Source organism: Xenopus tropicalis, chromosome 6 (genome assembly GCF_000004195.4).
Source record: "Xenopus tropicalis strain Nigerian chromosome 6, UCB_Xtro_10.0, whole genome shotgun sequence".
Lineage (NCBI taxonomy): Eukaryota > Metazoa > Chordata > Amphibia > Anura > Pipidae > Xenopus > Xenopus tropicalis.
Window position 1 is genome coordinate 12,896,396 of NC_030682.2, and position 26,564 is coordinate 12,922,959.

At 42.9% G+C, this 26,564-nt stretch overlaps 1 protein-coding gene across 3 annotated transcripts; it reads right to left on the bottom strand.

The window, feature by feature from the left end:
• Positions 1-26,312, bottom strand: xirp1 (xin actin binding repeat containing 1). Of its 3 annotated transcripts, XM_002932482.4 has the most exons (8): positions 26,193-26,312; positions 25,014-25,137; positions 24,284-24,338; positions 23,880-24,068; positions 22,970-23,033; positions 11,872-12,026; positions 9,991-10,035; positions 1-8,210 (listed from the first exon to the last, which is right to left on the bottom strand). In XM_002932482.4, exons 2-8 carry the CDS (start codon positions 25,127-25,129, stop codon positions 1,389-1,391), a joined length of 7,446 nt encoding a protein of 2,481 aa, XP_002932528.3. In that variant the 5' UTR covers positions 25,130-25,137; positions 26,193-26,312; the 3' UTR covers positions 1-1,388. The 3 variants fall into 3 exon arrangements, with proteins under 3 accessions (XP_002932528.3, XP_004915573.1, XP_004915574.2); XM_004915516.2 differs by lacking the exons at positions 22,970-23,033; positions 23,880-24,068; positions 24,284-24,338; positions 25,014-25,137; positions 26,193-26,312 and adding an exon at positions 21,270-21,472; XM_004915517.2 differs by lacking the exons at positions 22,970-23,033; positions 23,880-24,068; positions 24,284-24,338; positions 25,014-25,137; positions 26,193-26,312 and adding an exon at positions 15,841-15,976.
• Positions 26,313-26,564: the final 252 nt, after the last annotated feature.

Here is a 26,564-nt window from a genome sequence, read left to right on the forward strand (position 1 = left end):
TTTAATGGAAATGTATATATTTAATACACAACAGTACAAAGTAAGAGATGACTGCAGACATTTAGTAGATAAAAAACAGTTTTTTGATAAAAGATATTTCTATACAAAGATAAGAAAAAAGAAATCTATAAATGTACGGTATCAAATGCAAAAAGCTCTACAAACAAGATATGTGAATTCATAAATAAATTCTGGAATATTAGCACTTTTCTAATGAGAGAGAAATGACGTGTAAGGCTGTATCTCTGCCCTAATGCATGGGACTAACACAATGGTGCAGCCCATTAGCCCTCCCTATTTAGAACTGTAGGAAAAAATCTAGGAAGGAACAAATACTGTATAATCCCTAAAGTGGCCAATTGGTCAGAGGTTGGCTCAGCCCCTTGCTTATAGTTACATATGATCGTAGGGATCAAACAAGTGGCAATTGCCCCCCCAAGGCTATAAGGGCATATATATGGGCAATAAGGTTTTGAGTGAAAAAGGTCAGATATCTGTCAAAGACCAAATAACATAATGAAGATGGTGCTGATGGCACTGCATCTTCTTAGCAGGGAAATATTAATAAACTATAATGGATGTTTGGTAAGTCTGTTCTTAATGCTTAACCTCAACCAAGCTTGTTTTCTCAAACTGCAAGCCACACACATGCTGTGAGTCATTGGTAGATTTCACCTGCTCTAATTGGCTGATTCGGAATCATCAATTTGCAATGGGCATGGGTGAGCTGGGTGCAGTAGGAAAACTGTTAGGTCGAGGAAGCACCATAAGATCATTTATATCTAAAAACTACAGTTTGGGTGCATCTTTATATAAGGGGCTATTCCCTATTGAACAGATAACAAATATGGCTGCCAACAGAGCCAATGAAATCCATCTGCCATTTATAAGCAGCTGAAGCTTGAGATACAAATATAAGAAACTCACAACTGCTTTATTACATCTTCACTGGTCTAGTTTGGAAACTATTGCATTTTCCCTTAATAAAGGTTCTATAAACAGATTGTAGTTTTAAAGTGTCACAACGTTAAGATTTCCCCCTTGGTACGAGCATACGGGCAAAATGCTAGGGCAGAAATGACAGAAATGAGAAGGATCTTGGCTAGGTTAACCTCAAATGACCTTTTTAAAATAGGTATAGCCGGGGCGTTCTGGCATTTATATTCCGGTAACAGCCATGAAGCCCTGGATCTGTGTTCCAAATCAAGTATAGTATAAATGGAATAACCCAGGCTGCAGCAAGGCCAATGCTTATTTTGGTTTAACATGATTTTGTCTCCCTTGTTTTCCAGTTGTTAATGGAAGATCTTTCCAAAAGGAATCATTCATTTGTTACCCAGGTCCCTGGCTGGTAGACAGTCCTGATAGAACTTTGGCTTACGGCTAAATTATTTCTTTGCTGGCTTTGAATTGCCAAATGTCACAAATACGACCCCCGTTTCATTGCCTCTGACGTGGGAGTTTTCAACGTGTCGTTTAAGCCGGGGGGATGCAGTGACTTCATAGCGAGGTAGAGCGGTCACCACCTCATACGTTGATGAACTCTGAGTGTCCGATTGCTTTGTGACCGTTGTGGATGTCTTTGACCGTACTAACTTGTTGCCAAACTGATCGCATTCTTCGTACTTTTCTGTCACTACGGTGGTGCCAATGAGTTTTGGACCCTCTGGCCCTGTTTTTAACTCTAGGATGCTCTTTTGTCGCTGTGGGTTAAGTGGACTGTTCTGGCTGGTAGCCTCTTGGGGGCTATAAGGCCTTTTGCTAAGCGAATCTTCAGGGGTTTGTCCATTGTTTAAAGCCTTTGGCTTTGGAGGTGAAGAAGCACAACTGGTGTTTTGTTGTGGCTTCCTGGCAGCAGACTCGATAGTGATAAATGAAGGGGAAGCGGGAGAGATGGCACGACTAGGAACATTGCTGGTATTAAGCTCTGTCTTTTTTGTCTCGGTAACATCTTGACTAGTGAAGGCCTCTGTGGGTTTCTGTACTGAGAGATGCACTGGCTTCTCTGGCTTTGCTTTACTTGAAACAATGCTGATTTTCCGGATATTATTACATGGGGCCGGGCTTGGGGAACCCAGCGATTCACGGAACAGTCCAGTGAGTCCAGCGATATCAGATTCAGACTTTAAACTCGAAACAGAGTAAAGTGCCTTTTTGATTGTCTCTTCAATGTCTAAAAGTCTTGCCAAGGTCTGCTCTTTCAGATATTTAATTTCGGTACTGGCCTTTTCCAGATCCTCAAATGCAAGCTCCACAGAGGATACACTTTCTGTATCATCTCTCAATAACTCTAAAATGACATCTTTCTCATCGTCTTTCCCCTTCAGTGTAGAATTTGGCTCATCTTCACTGTCCACGACCCAGTCTGGAACACTCTCAAACAGGCCTTGGACAGACCTTGCGTCAACTGTGCTGGTTTCGTCTTCCAGTTCCTTGACTTTGTTCAATATCCTCTCTAGCTCATCCTGTTTCCTCATGTTTTCCAGAATGTCCATGGATGCCCTAACATTGCCCCGAAGTATCTCATCCATGTGGATGGATAACCTTTTGCGTTTCTCATCCTCTGTTTCCGTTTTACGTTTTACTCTCATGACAACTTCTTGGTTTTCACTGTGGTGTAGACTTGGAGTAGGTTCTATGAGAGTAACACCTTTTTTACTCCGGGTAACATTGTGTGTCTCACTGTTTTGGCAGTACATTGTCTCAGTTTTGACCCCTTGACTCATTGTATCAGTTACTAAATTCTCTAGTGGTTGTATTTGAGTATGGAAGTCATTAGCTTGACCGTGATCATTTTTACTTGTTGATATCTCTGAACTTTCACAGTTGTTGTTCAAGCACAATTCTGGTTTGAGTTGCTCATTGGCTGTACAAGCAAACATTTCACTCTCTTGTTCTTTCCTGTTTGCAGAGGCATAGGCGCTCTCACTTGGGAATTGTTGTTGCCACTGTTCATTAGTCATTTTGCTTATGGTGATTTTAGAGGAACAGTCATTTGTGCTTCTAGAATTTTGGGATGAAGTTGACTTCGTCTGGCACTTAGCCCTAAGATGTGGAGGAGGGCAGGCACCTGGGAGAAGATGCTTTGGTTTGGGTGGTGGGACTGGCTTTTTCCTCTGGGTCATTAATGGTTGAGGTGTTGCTAAAGTGTTTGCATTCTCATCCAGAATTGTATCACTTGCCTTGTTAGCAGCAGAATCCATGAATATAGGAGCAGGCTCTTGCACCTCCATAGTGTCATCTCTTTTGGCTTCTATCTTACTGGGCAGGCAATGTTCTTGTTCAATCACAGCAGCTGGAGGAGGAGGAAAGTCATTATCAGACGGTGGCACCAGTTTCACAGAAGCCTGACACCTAATCTGCTGATCCTCGGTGTTGACTTTAGACACTGTATGAGATAACCCTGCATTTCTGTATATCATAGCTGTTTTAAAGTCACCTTTTGAAACATTAACATTAGATCTTTCCAAAGACTGTAGGGCAGTTGCTAGATTACCCCTTACGACTTCTTCCTTTTCTACGTCTCTCTGTTCTGATGATGCACTCTGCAATGCTTTGATAGTTGCCTTTACATCTCCCCTGACAATATCCTGCTCTCGGTCTGCTTGGACCGGTTCTGTCATATAATCAGAATGGAGAAAAGGGTTTAAATAGCTTTTTGCTTTCTTGGGAGAGTCAACACCATCCATAATGCTACTTTCTGTGCTAACGATCACTTTCCTTTCCTGTCCAGTTTCCAATAATGGTAGAACCTGCTCTTCCTTCTCCTGAACACTGACCTTTTTGGTTGATGCGGTTGTTGCTTGAAAGCTTGCTTCAGACCTCCGTGCTTCATGAACTGAAGTGCTGCTGCGAGATGAGTGCATTGTGGTTGCAACTGTCTGACATGGCAGCATGGACTGAACCACCACCTTCCCTTTGATTTGTTCACTGCAAGACTGAACTTCCTGTGTGCTTTTCTGAAACTTGCATTCCACTTGCTTTTGGATAGTTTTAGCTTCAGCTGTAGCTTGTCTAAGGTCCAAGAGAGCAGCGTGAAGATCCCTGCTGCTTGCACCCTCAGGTGGAAGTGTAGATGTTGTCTGCCTGGCACAGTTATCTTCCTTTTCCTCATTCTTTGTAACATTTGTTTCAAGGATGCATTGATTTCTAGCCATTTCAGTAGGCTTCAATGGTGTACCATCAGCAGCCACACAACATTTCATCCCTTTAGCTCCGGGATCCATACAGTGAATGGCAGGATTAGATGTTGTGCACATACTTTCTTTCCCTTTAATAGTAGATCTTTGGCCTTCTGCTACCTGTACAGATCCATCTTTCTCACTGAACTTCTTTGCTTGTTCAGTTGAAGCTTTGGCATCCTCACTTTGAGAAAGCATAAGAGCTTCTATTTCTGATTCATCCTGAAGGCTTCTTAAGTAACCAAGATCTCCCTTCTCGATACAGCTAGTGTACAGTTGGACATTGCCCCTCTCATGTTGCTCACGTGTCACTGAAACTTTACGCTCTCTTTCCTGGTTATGAAGTAGATTTCCGATCGTTGATTTTACATCCCCCTTGACAATACTTTCGCCACTTGTATCCCTCTGAATGTATTTTGAAACAGAGTAGATAATAATTCTCACGGAGCCCTTTTCAGTTTCTTCCATTATGATCCCAGTCTTAACAAGAACATCTTCATTCAACAAGATCTGAAGGGCCTTAGATACATTGTCCTGTACTTGTCTGTCTTCCTCTTGTCCTTCTCGCTGTATTAGTTGCAAATTGGTTCTATGAAGTTCTCCCATATTATTTTCTTCAACAAGCATGCCATGTTGTTCTAGATCAGCTCGGTGAAGCAGCTGCAACAGTATTCTTTGCAAGTTGCCTCCCAGTGTCTCCTCCTTTTGGATTAATGTACCTGCATGTGTGGGTTGATACTTGACCATTTTCACACTCCTCTCATCTACGGATTCTATAGCAATCCCTTTATGTTCAATTATTTTGTAGGACAGGCATTTTTCTAGAGTATCTTTCACATTAACTTCTGTCTGTTCAAAACTGGTTGCTCGCTCGAATTTATCCAGAGGTGTGCTTTCGAACAGCCATGTTGTGCTTTTAACATTAGCTTGAGGAATCTCTTCCTGGCCTTGGGCAGTAGGAATGTCTGTATCTTTGAGACTGTCTAAAGGCTGAGACTCAAATAACCAGGTGCACCTCTTTACATCTCCCCGCTGGTTATCCTCACGCTGTACTGTTACAATCCCTGGATGCTCATCAGAATCTCCTTTTAAAGAATCAATGGGTTGGTTTTCAAACAGCCAAGTTGACGTCCTGACGTTTCCCTTTTGGACATCACTAACGCTCACAAGCCTAACGTACTTCTTCTGGTTTAGCTGCTGAGACTCGAATAGCTGCTTATTTAACTGAACATCTCCTTTTTGTACATCTTCAAGTTCTTTTCCAGTATATTTGTTTTTCTCAGTCACGGAATCAAGTGGTTCTGTTTCAAACCTCCACCTAGCAGCTGTGACAGAGCCTTTGTCGATATCTTCTTGCGTCACAGCTCTGATTACAAAAACCTCTTCATCTTTATTGATCTTGTCGAGAGGTTTGGTTTCAAACAACCATTTGGCGCCTCTTACGTCTCCTTTGAGGACCTCTTCCTTTTTTACTGATGTGACTTCATGATATTCTCCTCCTTTGTCTTGAATAGCATACAGAGGGTTTGTTTCAAACAACATCATACAGGATTTAACATCCCCTCGGGTAACGGATTCTTGGACTTTTTTGATCTCAGTTTCGTCGGCTTCTTGTTTGATTTGGTCCAAAGAGTATGTCTCGAAAACAAATCTTTTCCCTACAACATCTCCCCCTTGGACATCCTTCTCAGGGGGCACTTCTTGAAAACCATTTGTACTTGCTGACATGGAATCAAGAGGACGGTTTTCGAAAAGCCACGTAAATTTGTTCACAGAACCTTTCTGGATGTTTTCTTCTACGGGAATATCCGCCCCTTTCCCCCCAATACCTTTATCAGGGGTAGCCTCAAAAATTTCCTTTACCCTGGAAACTTCACCAGATGGCATTTGAACTGTACTGGAGTATCTGATGATCTTTCTGAATTCACCTTTGGAGGAAATGTTTTCTATTGGCTCAGTTTCAAAAAGATGTTTGCTGGTCTTCACATCGACCCCCTTGCAAGCATCTTGTAAGGTTGTTTTCACGTTGATATACTGTTCCTCGGAATCTTTGAATGAATCTAAAGGTTGGGATTCAAACATCCATGTGTAAGACTTCACATCACCTTGGACTTGTGCTTCCGTATCTTTAGTTTGCTCTGACTTATCATATAACTTATCAATGGGTTGGGTTTCAAAGAGCCACTTGCATTTTTTAACATCCCCTTTCTGTAACACTTGCTTCTGGACTGATGAGTGTTTTTCGGTGGCATCTGACTGTTGATGAACAATATCAACCGGTTGAGTCTCAAACAACCACTTTGCGGTGCCCACATCACCGGATACAATTTCTTCTTTGGTAATTCCTCGAATGATATCGACTTTCTGGGGACTCTCATTAAACTGGTCTAATGGTTTTGTTTCAAACATCCATTTGTAGTTTCTCACATCGGCGCTCTCCACCTGTTCTCGGCTGATGGACGTAACTTCGTGAAAATTTCCTAAACTGTCTTCAATGGCGTAAAGTGGTACAGTCTCAAATAAAGTTTGGTTTGCTTTCACATTGCCCACTTGTATGTCTTCTTGATCAGACACCGTGACGTTACTCGTTTTCTCAAAACTTTCCAAGGGGAGGGTTTCAAAAAGGTTCTTGAAAGTTGTCACATCCCCCTTGGAAATCTCTGTTACGTTCCTAACAGCTTCTTCATCCTTGTCTGAAATTTTATCTAGCGAACATGTTTCAAAAAGGTGTTTCCTTTGTTTCACATCTCCTTTTTCTTCATTCAGCATCTCAACCTTCTTTAATGGTCCTACTTCAAAATTGCCTTTTAGTGTTTCCATGGGTTGGCTTTCAAATAGCCACAATGTGGACTTTACATCTCCTGGAAGAACCTTATCTGTACAATTAATGTTACCACTGCATTCCCTGTTCTCAAAGGAACTAGAATCAGCTCCTTCATGGGAATCTAAAGAAGCCTGAAACATTCCTTCCTCGTTGTTTTCTTTAATTGTATCCAGTGGTTGAGTCTCAAATATCCACTTTTTGGCGTTAACGCCTCCCTTTTCTAATTCTTCCAAGGAAATCCCTCGAATAATCTGAACTTTTGGGCTGTTCTTGTGAATACTGTCCAAGGGCTGAGTTTCGAATAACCACCTTGTTCTGTTGACATTGTCAGCCTCAGTGTCTTCTCTGCATATAGACTTTATTTCATGAATGTTCCCATTATCATCCCTGATGGCACACAAAGGCTCGGTCTGGAACAACTTTACCGTTTTCCTGACGTCACCCTTGAGTTCCTGGATTTCAGACTTGAGCTGAAGGATGCTGTTTTCTTCTACTGAATTGCAGCGACCCACTTCACTTAGGGAGCAGGTTTCGAACAAATGTTTTGTGCTTTTCACGTCTCCTCTTTCAACGGGCTCTTTCAGGATTGCTTCTTGGACCTCCGTGTCCTCGGGATATATTTTATTCATGGAGTCAAGTGACTGTGTTTCAAATAACCACAAAGCTGTCTTCACGTCACCTTTTGTTTGATCCTTCCCAGGTAAAGATTCAGGGAGGCCACCCTCACTTGGCTGACCCTTAAAAAACATTGATGTATCTTTCACATTGCCACCAAGGACACCCTCTTCATCTACGAGTTTCTTACTACCCTGATGCTCCCCTATTGCATCTAAGTTCCAGTTCTCAAAGATCCAGCGCATAGACTGCACCTCCCCAGGCAGACCAGTATCCTGATTTATAGCTGCCTGCTGGGTGGGTTCATCTGTCTGTAATAGCTTTGTCATATCGCAGGTGACAGTGTGCTCCAGGTTTTTCCGTAGCTCTGGGTGCATGTGACGGTAAAGCCTTTTTAATTCGTTCACTTGCCGCTGCTCATAGAATTTTGAGAATGATTCTTTGGGTGGAGGCAAAGGCATAAAACTCTGTTCTTGACTTCCTGGTCCTTCTGAGGGTTGGGTTGAGTCAAGAGGTGGTGGAGGAGGTAACACCACTTCTGCCTTCTTTTCAGCATCTTTAGGTGAGAACTTCATCATGTTTTCGGCCATCTTGAAGAGGGAAATACAAGTGGGTTTTAACACCACCTCCATTCTTCAAAGAATCGTTAGTAGTGAAACTCATTAATAAAGCACACCAGTTGTGGCTGGACACACCTAAATGTCAGTTACAACTGTGGGAAACACCACTCCAAACCAACATGTCTTCTCACTCTGTGTTATTGTGTTAAACGTTTTCCAGAACAAGATTTTCATTACAATCACCACAAATCCATGCAGACATTTAAAAAAATGAAATCACTGTTAGGAAATGGTTTCTTTACCTTTTAAAACCTAGTTACTTAGGGGCAGATTTATCAAAGTGTGAGTTTAGAGCTTAATACATAAAAACTCACCCACATTCTATTCATTCCTATGGGGTTTTTAGAAATGTATTTATCAAATGGTGAGTTCTAACTTTCACCCATTGATAAATATGCTTCTAAAAATCCCATAGGAATGAATAGAACGTGGGTGAGTTTTTATGTATTAAGCTCTAAACTCACATTTTGATAAATCTGCCCCTTACTGTTTCAGTAAAGCGACTCCCAATTTTTGAAAGGAAGTGGCTTTTATATACAGTAGTAAAATTTAATATTACTAGAGATAGCCCTGGGCTAACCAGTAATGTGATAACCCTGGTATCAAAATATCGAAGATTCCTACGCCTGAGCTTTAATTATTGTGTCATGTTATAAGCCTGACCTGTTTATGTAGGTCTTTTGCTACTAATGCATAAATATGTCTATAGATGCTTTGGTCTTGGCTTTCGGTGTGTGTGTGTGTGTATTTATGGATATAGCCTATATGTTTTGGTCCTGGCTGACAATGTGTGTGTCATTTTTTGGGCCAATGAGAAGCCAGCCTGAACATGTAAAGATGGTGGAGAAGTGATTAGGGAATGAATAGGGCCTCCAGGAAGCAGTTGATTAAATTTGGGAACATGAGGGCCACAGGAAGTTATAAATGGGATAGATTAGGAAGGTGGGCAACCAGCCAACCTTAGTGGGGAATGAGCAGCTTTCCTCCTCCTTCACCCCTGTAGGGGCAGAGTAGCCTTGCAGGGGGCACTCAGAAAGGAGCAATTATAAGATACATATGGAGTGTGAGAAATACTCCCTGCAGCTAGACAGGGAGTATTTGTATGCAAGTGTGTCCTTAGCAGGTGTTGGCTTTGCCTCAGGCTTAGTACTGGGTGTGTTCCAGCTAGTGGTGTTAAGATACAGTACGTTATATATGTTACTATGCTATTTGCAGCCTTCAGCAGCTTATGGATATATGGTCACATTATATTTTTGGTTTATAAGATATCTGGTGTGTTATAGGTATGGAGTTTAAACAAAGCTGCATCCATTTCCACCAAGGCTGGCTGCCTGTATATAGGGTGGGATTCCATGAGGGGCCTGGGAGTTTATGCAAGTGATGTGTTGACCATGTGTCCACTGGGCTTCAGCTGCCTCTCTCTCTCTATTTATATATGTTACTCTAGGTTGGTCATGTGTGATGGGCCTGACTAACCAGAAATGTTCCTAGGTAGACAGTCCTGTCCTTACATATATAACTGATCCAACTAAGTTACCTTTAAAGAAATGTATGTACTGCTTTATGTGTCCTGTCTAACATTCAGTCATTAGTGTTTTTGAGTTTTGAAGGTTATTCTGCTCTAATAAAAAACTTGCCTTACCTTTCAGTTAGTTGTCAACATGTTTAATGACACTGCAAACCAGCACGCGGAAGGTTAAGCTGATACAATCCAAACAACTAATGTTTAGAAAACAAAAGCACACTTTACCTTTTTTTGGGGAGAAGTGTAGATGTCTGTTTCCTTCCCAAATTTCTAAAAGCAAAAAGGTTTGGCTTAAAATAATATTGTTTGACTGTCCATATATATATGTTGTGTTTGTTTTGTGTTTGAAGAGGGCATTTTCCTGTCATAAGAGGTGAACATCATTCGGTATATATACACTTTTTAAAATGGTATTAATATAATAACAAAAAATAATTTTCAGGCCAATGCTTGGGATGCACCATATGCATACATTTTTACTCTGGCTAAATTCTGTATTATACACAAAAGATTTGGCCAAATTCTGAAAAAAGTCCAAATCTTCATTTGCATATTGAAATATTAGATAAATAAGTGTTTAAAATAAAATAAGATAAATAAAAGTGTTCTGCTAAACTAATCAAAACCCTCAGCCAAATTTGAATCCAGCAAATCGTTCTGGGATTGGGCTGAATTCCTAACCAAATCCTGCATTTGGTGTATCCCTTTCAATTACTCTTTATTATCACCAGTGCCGGAACTCCCATACCTCTTCTTTTGCCCACCCCTAGTTCTGGTCCCCCCCATTGCGCTACCAGGCTCCCCTGGTTCCAGCACTGCCGGCTGCCTCGCCATCCCCCTGTGTACACGTACCCACACACTTATTTGCGCATGCACACACACACGGGGGGTGGCCAAGGAAGCCGGGTTGCCTAGGGTGCCCATACGGCTTGGCCCAGCACTCATTATTAGGGATGCACTGAATCCAGGATTCGGTTCGGGTTTCAGCAAGGATTCGGCCTTTTTCAGCAGGATGTGAATTTTAACTGAACCCAAGTGCCCGGCCAATCCGAATCCTTAACATTATGTGACTTTTTCTGACATAAACATGAAAATTGAAATTTTTTCACCATGCACTGCTTGCAAGGTTCTCTTTAACCCTCTGGTGGCCTAATTGGCATATGCAAGTTATGATTCGGATTCAGCTTGCTATTCAGCTTGCCAAATCCCAAAATAGTGGATTCCGTGCATCCCTACTAATTCTCACAAACCGAATATCAGCAACACAACTATAGCATCACAGGGGCACACACTAGTGAGTATTTCTCGACCTGCACCCGTCCCTATCCCGCCCGCTCCCAACCCTAACCTGCCCGCTCCTAACCCTACCCGACCCGGCTTCTCCCCTTTATTTATAGACCCGCCCCGCAATGACATCACAAAAGGGGCGGGGTGTGCGCCTATAAATTCCCAGGCAGGCAGTGTTAGGTCTCAGGTGGGGAGGGTGAGTGGAAGCGCTCAACCAGAACCCGCCTGCGACCTGCAGTTTATGTGATGAGGTCGACCCAAACCTGCCCGACCTGTGGGTTAAGCTGCGGCTCCCGTGGGTATCGACCCGGCCCGCACATCACTAGTGCACACACTGGCTTAAGCTGGCACCAATATTATTGTACAAAACAAGGTTCTGTACAATATTCTGTGCATGTATAATGGATTGGCAAGGAAACTGATATTGCAAAAGCCTAGGATATTGGTTGTCTCGTCGATCAGGTGGGACAAAAGATTGGGTGCCGTTGAAGGTGGAGCAAAATCTACGTTTAGGGCTGAATCGTAAGATAGGGGAAGAATTCCTATTGTTTCTACCTCCATATCTGACGATTCAGCCCTGAACGTCAGTGGAGGGTACAAACGATCAGATCATAATTGTTACGTGTATGGCCACCTTAATTCTGGTAAGCAGTGGTACTGATATGAAACCCTCTGTCTCTGTTCTATTAACCTTCCCAAAGCCCCTCTCAGTTACACGTGTTTATTGTTCACCTTTATATGATACGGGCAATAAAAGGGCACATGGGCATGCCTCCCCGCTGACTGCCAGGCAAAGAATTTGCACTATGAGAGACATACCAGCTTGGGATTTCTGGCTTGGCTTTCCGCAGCAGCTGCCTTGGAGAGAAATAGTTCCGATCGCTGCTTCACCGAGGGGATGAAACTATTCTGCGCTTGGTGAAATTCCCCCCTGATCTGGCTCCTTTGATTTGTGGGTGACAGCAATGCTTCATCTGCAGAAAGGACATAAAAAATGATTTTTAGAGAAAAGCCAAAGTGTCAAATTCATAAATTCCTTGCATTGGGTCATGGGGAACATATGGGAGATTCTATCCCACGGGTACAATTGTTCAGATAAAAAAAAATGAATATTCATGTCATAAGGCAACATGTAATATATACATCTCCTACACATTTATAGTTTAATGATTAAGTACACTTGCAGTATCTCATAGATATACAAGGACATGGTTAAGTATAGCTTTAACGATATCCAACATGCTACAAAAGCAACAAACCCAAATCCAGCCCTATCTGGCCTTTAGTCTGGGCCACCCATTAGCCTCATTTTGCCCCGGGGGGGGGGGGGGCAGCTGTACTGTTAGGGAATTACTGACAAAGTGGCTCAGATGTTATATTTCAAGTGAATTGGTTAGTTCTGATTCAGCCAAAATTGTCATCTCTTGTATTCTCGCTGGCAAATTTAAGCTGCCAATTTGACTCTTGAAAAATGATTCGGTGATTGGCCAATCACTGTTGGCTGCATCATAGTCCCTGTGACAACACGGCCCTGCCTTGTGACATCACTGCCCAACCCCTGTGACGTCACGCAATGCCTACCTATGCAGAATTCCTGGGCAAGAGAGGGGCAATCTTAGGGGGGACACCTATGTGAATTCCTCCATCCACCCCTTATATATAGAGCCCTACCAAACGCTGGTAGCAGTGTAGTCATGGGGCGGATTTCAGCTTGACAAAAACACAAGTTTCTATCTATTATCTATCTATCTATCTATCTATCTATCTATCTATCTATCTATTTTATTAAAAATTTGCCCTGTGTTGAGAAGTGGTTATCCCTAATTAGTGGCCACCAACTGGAACTACATCATAGCGGGTAGGTCCCAGCAGATATTGATGTAGTGTTTGCTATTTAAAAGGCTAATTGCTGGCACCACAAAGTTAGTTAAGAGTTGGACTTTATGGACATCTTTAGTCTAAATAACTGTATTTAACTTTTATTTATGCCTTGGGACAGTGGCATAACTAGATGTCACTGGGCCCCACAGCAAATTCAATTTAGAGCGCCCAAAACATTAGTAAATTGACCTGTTCTTCCAAGATATATTGAAATTGCTCATTTATTTAGGGCCCTTCTGGGTCTTGAGGGCCCCTGTGCAACCGCAGGGTCTGCTTCCTCTATAGTTACCCCCCTGCCTTGGGAGTATATAGAAAGGTTTCAGTAGAAGTCATCAGACTGGAGACAATATTATGCTATTCATATGGCTAAAACACAACACAATAGTATGATCATATTATATTCTTATAGATCATTTTGCAGTGAATTGTGTGCCGTGCCATTTCTATAAGGGAAGAAGTTGGGAGCCTTGTTCTGCCCGCGGGTTTCAAGGCTAAACAGCTGATGGAACAGTGAAACTGAGAGATGTCAGACTGCGGAGAAGCTTCTGTATCAGCTCCCATTACAATCTGCCGTACTCGACCTTGGACTGAATAAATCCGGGATAGGGTGACAGCTGCACGTTCGATGGATTTCCATGAAATCCTCTGTGTCTGTGTGTGAGCGGCGCAGGCGTTGCCTTAGGTGACTCGGTTTAATCACCGTGGGAAGATCACCCAATATGATCCTCAGTGGGGACAAGCAACACACTGGGAAAAACTGGGCTGATTTATTCATATTAAGTAGCATTTAATTACCAATTTTTTAATCAATTTCTAATTCAATTACCTACCTTCATTTAACCCTTCCTTGTCTGCCTTTATGTCTGTTTTGCTGAATAACAACTATTTATTGTTGTTTAATGCCTGCTAATTTCCCAGCCAACCTCCTCCTTTGTCTCTACTCCAAAACACGATGAGCCCTGAGGCTCCATTGTGCCCCCTGGAGGTCTTATCTATATGATTTGTTGTTACAACCAAGCAGTAAAGGTGACCATAGACGGGTGGGCAATATCAGGCTAATTCAGTCGTTTGGCCCTGGGGACAAACGATCGAATTAGAACGACGGGCATAGGCGCAGTTGGTTCGGGGACCGAATCAATGAGCCAATGCGGTCCCGGATCGACTAAATTTTTAATCCTGCCAGATCGATATCTGGCCAATTTAAGGCCAGATATTGGTCGGGCAGGCCTGTCGGTAGTGCCCATACACGGGCCGATTAGCTGCCCAGTCGGTCTAAGGGGCCGATATCGGTAGCTAGAATCGGCCCGTGTATGGCCATCTTAAGGATAGTTAGTTGTATGATACATTTAGATCTAAAGCTCTTTTTTGTTGATTTGTCACAGAATGGAAAGACATTTTTCCGATTGGTTGCTTTGCATTCATTTTAATCCATTCCTTCTTAGTCCTGGGGGCCTAATGATTCAGTGGGGTGTTAGAGTTCAGCTGCTGAGCTTTAACACCCCATAGCACAGAATGGATTTTCCACTGCCTCAAAGAACTGATACATGGATATGTGCGGTAAATAATCTGTTAAACTAAATAAATCTCTCAAATAAAATATTAAACATTAGTAAATAAAGTCTTTTTGTTAACTGGATTTCTGTGTTGGGGCAATTATATATATTTCCTATATTACACCTAAGAATACAAATGTGTACCTGCCCCCATAAGGATACCCTCTGTATAGAAGCGCTCCGGTGCCCTCGGCCGGCTCTATAACTGCCCCAGTAATCAGTGTGTTTGTTTTCTATCGTGTGCAGTGTCAGTGGCACATTCCGCCCATAGCTGGAGCGTGTATAGAGGCTAATCATTGCTTATCACCAGATAAGGTCGGCTACAAATAGCAGCACTCGTTTTGCTCCAAATACTCAGGGGATAAGGGGCTTCGACATTCCTGGGACACATGGGGCGCAGAAGTAGGGGTCTGTTCTTTAAAAAAAATATATTTTAATATAGTATTTAATTTACTTATATATTTTATTTTTTAGTTTTAAACTGTTCCCAGTTTATGGCACATGTAGGGATTGCGGGGGTTTTGCCCACTGTTTTCCCTTGCTTAATGTGGTGATTTACCTTCGGCTTAACTTTAAATATGTTAGAGTATGGCCTATTCTTAGCAACTATTCAATTGGCTTTCAAATGAGAATCACTGACTCCGGCAGCCTACTATCTGAGAGGCTACAATTTTATTGTTATTTTTACTTAGTATTACTTACCTTTCTATTTAGGCCCTGCTCTATTCATATCCCTGTCTCTCTTCCAAACCACTGCCTGGTTGTTAGGTTGAATTGGACCCTAGCAACCAGATAGCTGCTGAAATTCCAATTCGCATATTATAAAAAATGAAGACCAGTGTCCCAGAATAGCACTCTCTACACTCTGCTTATAGTTAATTTAAAGGTAAACAACCCCTTTCATGCCGGGCATGTAAATACCCACAATTGCCCAATACATAAAAACAAATGACCACATAATCCTTGCCTAAGAATGCTCTATTGCTGGAATTTTCAGACAATTCCCATGGGCAGCACCAAGTAGGCAAGTGGAGGCAATTTCCAAAATTACATTGTCACGTTTTTTTATAATACTTATGCCCAAGGTGCCCCTGGCAGATATTTTAGACAGGTCCCCTTTTAAAAGCTTTGGGGCCCATAGATTAATTTTTGCTGTGGGGCCCAGAACATCTAGTTACTTCCTTGCAAGTATGCACCAAAACTGGTTTAAATTGATATTAGAATTAAAGCGAGATATAGCCCTGTGCAACTGTGCATTCTTTCTCATTACTGGGGTCAACATTTCCCAGTGGATCTTTAGTTCCCCCCGTGCCCTTCTAATGGCAAATATTGTGGCTGAAATCAAGGTTCCTACCTGTTAGCTTCCATCGTGGCTCTGTGCTTTTGTAGAGTGGGCTATTAGCACTAGGGATGTTCTGCCTGATAGAAAGAATTTGCCCTCTCAGCACCAGCCTGGCCAGCCAGAGACCTGTCATCCAAAATCAGCCCCTCTAATCCTTATCTGGCTGGCCGGGCACACAATGCAGCCCATTCAAGTAGAAATACTGCGCATGGTGCTTGCAAATGGCATGTCTGATAGTGTGAATGTAGCAACGAGACAGGGGCTTAACTTGCCGCTAGTTATGGGTGCAAACGGCTGAACTAACAATGCCAGTGATAGGGAAAAAATGTCTCCAGCAGGAACTGTCTGCCTGCTTATATGTACAAAATAATAAATACAGTATGCATAATGGTTTGGTGATTACAAACAATCATTATTTAGCCTCCTTTATTCTTGTTTCATTGTTGCTTGTTTAAAGGGGAAGTTAAAAGTTCAGCTCATACATATTGCTAGCTATCCCTCATCTGGGAGTGGTATGAGCAACAAAGTACCAGCAGCTTTATTACCATTCTATTGGCTGGCAATCTGCTATTGAGATACATTTCTCAACCCCCCCCCCCCCATCCCACCTCCTTTTCTTTACCCAAGGTGGTCTGTAATCATGGAGTATGGTTATACTACTACACCCAGCAAGAGATTGGCATAGAGATTGGCATATTCCTGAGTTTCCCTTCATTTCTTTGTATGGGCACAGGTGATTTTGAATAGATTATTGGGCACAATGGAGTGCTATTGACACTAAGGTACGTAGGCCGTACATTTGCCCAGGAGCAGTAACCAATAGTAACCAACAAGACTTTAGATGAGTCTTCATTGCCTAATCAGGCCCCAAATCCTGTTTTTTTTTTTTTTTTCATTATTAACAAGCCAAAGCCCCACCATTGTACCTGGAGAGTGCTTCTAGAACAACATCTAATGACAGCTGTCATCACATGCAGGGAGCTGGGCTGGAATCAGTAGCTGTGGGGTCAGAATGTGACCCCTGCAGGATGCCATTGTAGCTGTGCGAGGTCAAACTTCACATGGAGCTTGCACATGTACTTGCCTCCAAAATACTCTTTGCTTGATCTCTAAGTCTGTTTTTATAAGTGCCGCCCATAGCTGCTCATCTTTATTATCCTTGAGTTATATAGCACTGACATATTCTACAGAGTTGTACAGGGATCATACACAATTGCCATCAGCTTACAGTCTAAGGTCCCTATCACATTCCCATCAGTCCCTGCCCCAGTGGAGCTTACAATCTAAGGTCCCTATCACATTCCCATCAGTCCCTGCCCCAGTGAGCTTACAATCTAAGGTCCCTATCACATTCCCATCAGTCCCTGCCCCAGTGGAGCTTACAATCTAAGGTCCCTATCACATTCCCATCAGTCCCTGCCCCAGTGAGCTTACAATCTAAGGTCCCTATCACATTCCCATCAGTCCCTGCCCCAGTGAGCTTACAATCTAAGGTCCCTATCACATTCCCATCAGTCCCTGCCCCAGTGGAGCTTACAATCTAAGGTCCCTATCACATTCCCATCAGTCCCTGCCCCAGTGAGCTTACAATCTAAGGTCCCTATCACATTCCCATCAGTCCCTGCCCCAGTGAGCTTACAATCTAAGGTCCCTATCACATTCCCATCAGCCCCTGCCCCAGTGGAGCTTACAATCTAAGGCCCCTATCACATTCCCATCAGCCCCTGCCCCAGTGGAGCTTACAATCTAAGGTCCCTATCCCATTCCCATCAGTCCCTGCCCCAGTGAGCTTACAATCTAAGGCCCCTATCACATTCCCATCAGCCCCTGCCCCAGTGAGTTTACAATCTAAGGTCCCTATCACATTCCCATCAGCCCCTGCCCCAGTGAGCTTACAATCTAAGGTTCCTATCACATTCCCATCAGCCCCTGCCCCAGTGAGCTTACAATCTAAGGTTCCTATCACATTCCGATCAGTCCCTGCTCCAGTGGACCTTATTTATATATAGGCTACCAAGGGCCTATGCCTAGGAAGGCAGCTTTTGGGGGGTTTTCTTAGATTTTCTTAGATAGATCTATTTTATTGGAAACAAATTAAAAATTCCCCAGCCACCAGAAAGTTCCTGTGAAAATCCAGTGAGGGAATATGCAGCCCAGGGGTGGGCCAAGCTGACTGGGAACCCTAGGCACCTGGCGCCCCCCCAGCGTTGCGCCCCAGTCGGGTTCCTCTTCTGCCTACCCCAAGTTCCAGCCCTGACATAGTCACAGGATGTGAGGAAGTGACATCACGGGTGGTCGGAAGTGATGTCATGTGTGCAGTGCCGACTAGGGGGCGCATTTGGGTCTGGTGCCTAAGGTGACACAGAACTTTAATACAGCCTTGATTGGGGCAGTTACATAAGAAACCAATGAACCTGCCTGTATGTTTTCGGGGTGTGGGAGGAAACTGGGGTGCCTGGGGGAAACCAAAGCAAACAAACCCCTTGCATATTGTGCCCTGGCTGGAATCGAACCTGGCACCACATGGAGTCAGATCATTAAATAACATAGTGGATACAGATGGGCACTAAATTGTGAGAGTTCTGTTTATTTTGGTGACTATGAGCTCACAGGTGAGGAACTTACAGTTATTCTGGCGCAGAATGGAGGGAGGGCACGTCCCGCTCTGTAAGGACAACTGCTGTCTGAGGCAAATATAGGCAAAACAGATTACCCCCGGGGTATTTTAGTCTCTGGAAAACTCTGTTGTAGCCCAGGAATGCAGAGAGATTATTTCCAGAGCAATATATTGGTGAGGTGGGTGCAGCTGTCCCTTGGGCACAAGAGCTATAGGGCTATAGGGCCGGGCAGCTGTCCTTAACAGGTCCCGTCTTCTTTATGGAAAAATCCCAGGCATTTTAAACAGCACTTCACATAAATACCTTAGGGGGGGGGCTGTTATTAACCCTTAATGACCCGCTCCTGCCCCTCAGTGGGGGTTTAGGGAAGGGAGGAGAGAAGCTTTGTTGTGTCATTCAGTCTCCTAGAGCAAATCATAGGCCAATGAAATCTTTAATACTGGACTTGATACACTTTGCTTCTTATTGGCTGCCAGAGGGATTTTAGGGAAAAGTAAGAATTCCATATAGTAGTGGAATACTTCAGGAATATCTATTTCCAGGGAGGGAGAGGCTCAATGAGTAATGAGACAGGGATATGCCTACAATGCCAGCTGCTCGGGCTGAGCTCCTGCACTGGGAATTAGATTGCTAGCTCACTGGGACAGAGCCTTAAGGTGCCTTATATACCCTGAGTGCTGCACACTATAAAATATATAACTTAGCTATTCATCTATAATGTAAGTGTTTTTGTATTTATTATTGTAACAACCCGTTTGTTCTGTTAATATATTGTTCTGCTCTACAGTGCTGCGTGTATAAGTAACAATATCTAAATAAAAATATACATATATATATATATAATGGTGCATAAGAATACATGTACAGGTAAGGGATTCCTTATCCAGAAACCCATAATTAAGAAAGCTCCCAATAGCAGGAAAGCCATCTCCCATAGACTCTCATTTTAATCAAATAATTCAAATTTAAAAAAAACTGATTTCCTTTTTCTTTTTAAGGGTGAAGACACATTGAGCTAGTAGTACCTACAACAGAAAGACCCCTTATCTGGAAAACCCCAGGCCCCAAGCATTCTGGATAACAGGTCCCTTACCTGTATTATATATGCCATGTAAACTGGAATCCATAAATCAACACTGGGGTACCATCTTTCCACTACTGCTCTTTCTTATACACTTATTTACTAATATACACTCATTTACCAACTGCCCCAATGCAGAAACCCACAGCGACCAATCAGATCTTTGCTTTCGTTTCATAACTTTAAAACAGGTTGCTGATTTATTGCTGCACTGTGCAATAAAGCACCTTAAGGCGGCTATACATGGCCAGATTTTAGCTGCTGATATGGGTCCTTTAGACTGATTCGGCAGTGTATCTACTCGTGTATGGGTGCCCTGACGGGCCTACCCAACTGACATGTGGCCTAAAATTGTCCAGATCTGGCAGATTTGATTTTCCATCAGATCAGGGACCGCATCACCTCATTGACGCGGTCCTCAGTTCAACTGCACCTATGCCTGCTGGTTTGCCCTAGGGCCAAATGATCGAATGAGCCCAATATTGCCTACCTTAGGTGGGCATACTGGGAGAAGATCCGCTCATTTGCCCATGTATATGATCACCTCTAGTTGGCAAATTAGAACACAAATGTTTTTGCCATGTGTCTTTCATGCCAACACTCTAGCGGCAAGTAAAAAAAAACATTTCCTACTTTGTTCCTTTTTTGCCATACTAATGCAGCTGGGGCCCTCAGGCATAAATGGGAGAATTATTAGAAGCTGTCAGTGGGATGATTTTGATACAACAACAGCTGGAGGGCCACAGGTTTGATAGCCTTCCTGTTCAGTACCATATAGAAGTCTGCTCTAAGCCTCTATAACTTACAGCAGCGGTTCAGAAACTGTAGGACTGGACCCCTTGTAGATTGTAAGCGCTTTGGGGCAGGGCTCTCTTCACCTCTTGTATCGGTTATTGATTGCTTTATATGTTACTCTGTATGTCCAATGTATGAAACCCACTTATTGTGGCGCTTTATAAATAATGTTAATAATAATAATAATAATAGAGTGGGAAGGGGCCACAGTCTATCTAGTCTAAATCTATGAAATGTGTTGTATGATCATCTATAATATACTGTATAATAGGGTTCCCAGGGTTAACTTTCCATTTAAAACCAAATGTATAAATGATCGGGCTAAGGTGCTCTGGCTGGCTAAGCATGCTGGGAGTTGAAGTCCTCAATGGCAGGTTCCATTGAGTATATATGAGTATATACCTTTGCAGCATTGAAATCACCACTACGTATGGCAGTGATTATTATTATTATTATTTTTATTATTATCATCACATGTTTATAAAGAGCCAACTATTGCTTGCCATTCAGTTATAATGAAAGCACTATGTGGCACTCAGTGCCAACTGCTCACAAACATGGGCTGGCATTAGTGCAACCCCACTGCACCCCACAATCACTGTTATGAAGGGACCTCTGCCTTGGGACCCATGTACAAAGGAAAAGGGCTAATTTGCCGGAACCAGCAGTGCAAAGAATATCAACAGCAAGAGAGAGAGATAACTCTAAATAACAACTTAAATATCAAATGCAAATAATGGGGCTCATAGCTGTACTGCCATCTTCCCTCTGAATGTTATTAAACGATAACTTTTACCACCAACGAGAGGCGGAGATTCTGAGAGTTATAGTTTAACGACATTGAAGCTCTGGTGTAAACAAAAAGAAAGTACAATTTTCATATCCACATTAATATCTTAATGAAACTCCTTAGAGTACTAAATATAAAATAACCCAATGCTACTCACAGGATAGTGCAGGTCCCAAACATAGATAATCCAAAGAGCTCTCCAGGCAGCAGGTCTGTAGTGTGTCCCAGGGGTCCTGCTTCTCTCTGTGTGTCCTCTGCCTGTGTGTGAGTGCCTGTGTGGGGCTAGCAGCTGTCTTTATCAGGGAGACCAGAGCTAAGTTGGGAGCATGAAAGCACGGGGCTATTTTTAGGGCCCCTACAGGATCCTATTCCCTGGGCCTGAGTCACTTGTGAGATGTGGCAATGAGGGGAGGAAGACGATGGCCTCACAATGCCAGGAATGCTGAATGGGGCCCAGGCAACGTCATCGGCCATTTTCTACTGAGTCACTAATGGTCCTTCTGGCATGTTAGGTCATTATGGCACGCTGCAGGTTTGACTCACATTAGAGAGTCATTATGCCGACCAGTTATGGCAGAGTTATTTTTGCTAATATAATGGTGCTGCCATGTGTGTAAGACACTTATATGTAATAAAAGATTGCCCAGGAGCAGTAACCCATAGCAACCAACAAGGTGCTTGCTTTTAAACAGGTTGACTGGTAAATGCTACCTGCTGATTGGTTGCTATAGGTAATAAGAAGTGTAGAAAACTTTGATATTGTGTCTTTCAACATTAAAAAAACAAGATGTGGTCCTGTGGGAAGCATTAATGATTGATATAGAGGTTTACACAGTGGTCAGATTAGGTGCTAGTTTGTTAGGTACCCCAGTGACTCTAATCACTAATCACCTACCCTGGGCTTGTGTGCACACCTTTCAAGGTAGGCAGTGATGGGGGTGTTAGGACCCTAGGCACATATCTCTGGTGACTTCTTTAACTCCAGCCCTTTGCTCCCATAAGAGTGGGCAAGCACTTGTGTAAGAAGTCACTCCTCAAAAATCTTCATCCAAAATGGGCTGGGGAAGGGCACTACCATGTAGCAGACCCAGCAGTCAAGGACCCACAGCGGCTGTGGGGTCTGCTGTATAGCAGTTATGCCACTGATAATGAGTAAACAGGGGCCTGGGGTTGGTGGTGAGAAAGTGAGGTGGCAAAGAGGGTGAGGTGAGTAGTGATGGCCAGGGGATTGGAGCAAGACAGTGGTCACTGGCATAACTGGGGGGGGGGGGCAGAGGAGTTGGAAGTCCATAAAGGGGTGGGTTGCAGGTGACCCACTATTTCGTGGGTATCACCGGTCACCTGCGATTTCATGTGGGGGTGATGTAGTGTCCCAAAAAACATTTTTTTGAAGGGGGTCCCAAGACCCAAAGTTATGCCACTGATGGCAGTGGTGGACTCTGCACAAATGAACCTCAGGCTGGTGTGTTTTTTTTAAAAGAGCATCAGTTCAGAGTTGGGAATTCTTGGCAGTGCCTAACAAATTATTCAATTTTCTTGGTCCTTTAAAAGCCTGTTTTATTTCTCAGCCAGATCCTGCTGCACCAGTGGCACCATGGGTAATTTGCTAAATGCATCTCCAGTCAGAAGCTTCCTGCAGGGGGTGCTGTGTACACATTATGCTGAGCTCTTAGGGACCGGGGCAGCATCCCTGAGCCTGGTACACTGCTGCGACTGTTCAGTTTTCCAAGTTTTAGTAAATAAACTGTCTAAAATTACTTGAAAAAGTGCTCAGAGGAGCAGTTCCTTTCCCTGCAAATATGATCAGCCATTGATTTATGATCTATTAGAATGAAGTGTTGTGTATAAATGACTTACACTGGTGCCTTTCAGCACCGGCCGTCAGCTTCATCCGTGCCGTCCCCCTGCAGAGATCCTCTGCCTGCCAAAGTGCAATGAGCATGTCAATAAAAATGTACTTTGCTTTTACTTGTGCTTGTTATTTTATGTCTAAATAATTTACCTCATTGCAGTAATTAATAACCAACAGGGAGATATAAATAGGGGGCAGTGCCAGGGCTGTGTAGCTCTGCTGCCACATTTAGATCCTAACATGTTACCCAAAGGATTTTTTATTGCCCTCTCTTTGCTTATGTGCTCCATAAACTTCCTTGTATGACATAATTGTTTTTATATCATCTGTAGTATAAGGGTGAAGACACACAGAGCTACTTAGTAGCAGCTACTTGTCACGACTACTAAACGCCAGACAATACTGAGAATTCCCTCTGCTACAACACACAGAGAGAGATTAATCAGTAAATGATCAGCATTGTCTATTTTAGGAGCTGTGACAAGTAGCTGCTACTAGTAGCTCCATGTGTCTTCACCCTTACAAGACTAGAGGACTATACTTTGTTAAACAATAAATAAAATAGTCTCTGTATTTAGTGTAAGGACTGCAAGTATCTGGAACCCCCCCCCCCCCCCCACCAGAGATTTGCAGACTTGAGTGAGTATGGGATTTGCAGACTATTTTAGGGCAGGGAAAGCTTGTTTGCCAAATAATCAACACAGTTCTATCGTATAATAAGAATAATTTGGTGGAAGGCAATAAGAAAGCCCTTGTAAAACTCCAGCACTTCCTTCTGCCTATAGATGGCACTTGCCTAACAAAGAATGCTGGGAGTAAAAGGCTTATAAGAATTACCTAGTTTGCTACTGGCTTCCATCTTGCTAATTTTTAAAGTCTGACATTTGGGTGATGCCAACCATAACACCAACTGACCTGCCAGCTGCCGGATGCCGCTCTTTCCTTGCTCTTGTCTATTTTCGGTTCAGACTTGCGTTTCTCTTTCTTGTCACCATTGTCATCACCCAAGAAACTGTTAGTTTGGAACAGCGCCCCCCTGGGCTTCTCATATTCCTCTGCCCACTTTAACAGACTTGTTCTCTCTGGGAGAATTCTGCCCACACCCTATAAAACAGACAACTGCAGCTTCAATTGCAAGGATTTGTGGGCATTAGAATCCTGGCTGGAGGAGAGCTGACTGCTGCTATACTTGTTTCAATACATGCAGTCAGGACCAGCAGTGCAGGGAATAACAAAGCATTCCCGTAGCTTTAATAATCACTGTAAATGTCTAATCAATATATACTGATAAGTTGCTTATAATGACATTATACAGTTACCGTTTGCTCGCTGGTCTGCGACTTCCTTAAGGTATTTTGGCGCACATTTTCATACCTGAAAAAAAGGAACATTTTTACTATTTTTAAAAGTACCTTTTTATAGTACATTCCAGATTATATGGAAGGTTTATATTGTCCCAGAATTATTCATTTATTTTTATATGTGCTTAGTGATGTCATCAATCCGTAACTGGAACTTAGTGATGTCACTTGTATCACCGGACTCATAGAAACGTATATATTGCTTACAAATATGAGGGTATTAAAAGTAACTCCAGACCATACTTTTCAGCTGCCTTATGTAGCCTGTAAATGCAGGGTTCTCTTTGTGTGCCACCGTGAAAGGCACTACTATTTGTTCCAACAAATTGCCTGCAAATGGCATTAATGCTGCCACAACTAGGGGCAGATTTACCAAAAAGCAACTGAAATGTTGTGTAAAAACCTCAACTGTGGCTTAAAAGAATTGCTTTAGTAAATGAGCCCCCCAGTAGTGTAACTTGCAAGCTGGCTATTATGTTAGACATCTGCCCACTCCAGCCTTTATAGATTAAATTTTTGCCAAACGAACTATATTGAAAACATTTTGTGTTTTGCGCAGTCTGTCTATTTTACTCAGTTTAATTTTTACGCTGAACTGTTCCTTTAAAATAGGGTATAATACTCAAAAGTGGTGCCTTTCCCATTTAAATGGGGCAGTAATTACATCCGCCACAAGCTCTTTACTTACCGTGCCACTAACTCAGACACTGAGTTGCTCCTTCTGTAGAGGGATTTGGCCTCCGAATAGTTGAGGGTCCTATTGTGCAAGGAATGTGATCTCTTCAGCTTGTCTTTAACTTCCATTTATTCGACTAGAAAATCAAGATGAGAATAATACAGGATTGTAATTAATTTTTTGCTTATTTCTCCTGAAAAATATATCCCCACACAATGTAGGTCTCAATTAAAATATATCACATAAATAGGGTCGGACTGGGCCGCTGGGGCACCGGGAAAAACCGGTGGGCCCTGGCGGCCCAGACCCAATCCCCGCAGGGCTTTTGCCCAAGCTGCCAGTCTCCATCCCTGACACTCTGAAGGTAAGTTTTATTTATGCTTGCTCAGGGTAGGGGGTCTGAATGGTGGTGGGGGCCCCTGCGGGGGTTGTGAAGGCCACAGCAGGGGCCCATTGGGGGGTGCAGGGGCCCCTGAGGCAATAGTCCCTGTGGGCCCTGCACCCCAAAGTCCGACTCTGCACATAAAACCCTGCTTTAGCTAAATAAACCATTTTCATAAAAATATAGTTTTTATGTAGTATGTTCTTTTGGGTAATCCTAAATAGAAAACTGCCATTTTAAGTACTAATGGCCACTCCCTGGGATAATACAATTCACAGTGCACACAAACATGCCAAGGCACACATACATGCTAGGCCCCATCAGCCAATTAATGGACAGAGTTCTGCCTTTTGCTCCCACACTACTTCCTGTTACTGTCAGAGCTGCATTATTTCTGGTCATGTGATCTCTGAGGGAGCACACAGCCCATCACAAAATGGTGGTTCAAGGGAAAACAAATCATTTGTTCTTTGCACATAATAAATATGCTCTTTCACTTTACTGTTTGGTTAGGGGAAAAAAAATAAGGGCCTGCCGATAAATACATTTCCTAAGCAAAGTAGCTGAGCTCATGTAATCATAGATAGACACAGTAATAGCAAAGAGACTTTATGCACATATGTAGTGAGGTACACCTTACACGTTTCTTGCTATGTTGGACTATTATAGCCTTGCTTAGGCAGCATAGACCCGCTAATAAATATAATTACCCCCCAAAAGGGCCCCTCCAATGGTGCGGGCACAGGGAAAATGCCCTTTCCTAACTGCAACCTTGGGTAAAGTTACTGTCAATAAAAATAACAACTTACTTGTTGTGTATAAGATCCCGCTCTGTTAGTGTTGGACTGGGAATCACCTGATTTCTGCAGGAACAGCACTGGAAACGTTAATCTTCAATGGACATTTAATAGGTTACAAGTTCTCAGTCAGTCTCAGCAGTTTCACTAACGTGTCTGTATTCACTGCCAAGGAGTAACTCTTTCACTTGCTCTCTGACACTCAAGGGAATTGGCATTATTTGTAAATTATAAAATGTTATGAGAAGAGATTAACTAAGGGGTAAAACAGTAGATTCTGTTTTTTTTAATCTTTTAGGCAAAAACCCTTCAAGACTTTGATGTATTTCCATGATATCTACTCCCTTTTCCTTATCTCAGTGCCCTCTCCTTGTCCACTCTGCA

Bases quoted from the DNA above. Each gene is read 5' to 3' on its own strand.
- xirp1 (XM_002932482.4), bottom strand. From the start codon at position 25,129: ATGGAAGTTAAAGACAAGCTGAAGAGATCACATTCCTTGCACAATAGG. The intron at 23,034-23,879 runs GTCAGTTGGTGT...GCACTTTGGCAG, and splicing joins CGGCATCCGGCAGCTGGCAG to GCAGAGGATCTCTGCAGGGG. The intron at 10,036-11,871 runs GTATGTCTCTCA...TTTTGCTTTTAG, and splicing joins AAGCCAGAAATCCCAAGCTG to AAATTTGGGAAGGAAACAGA.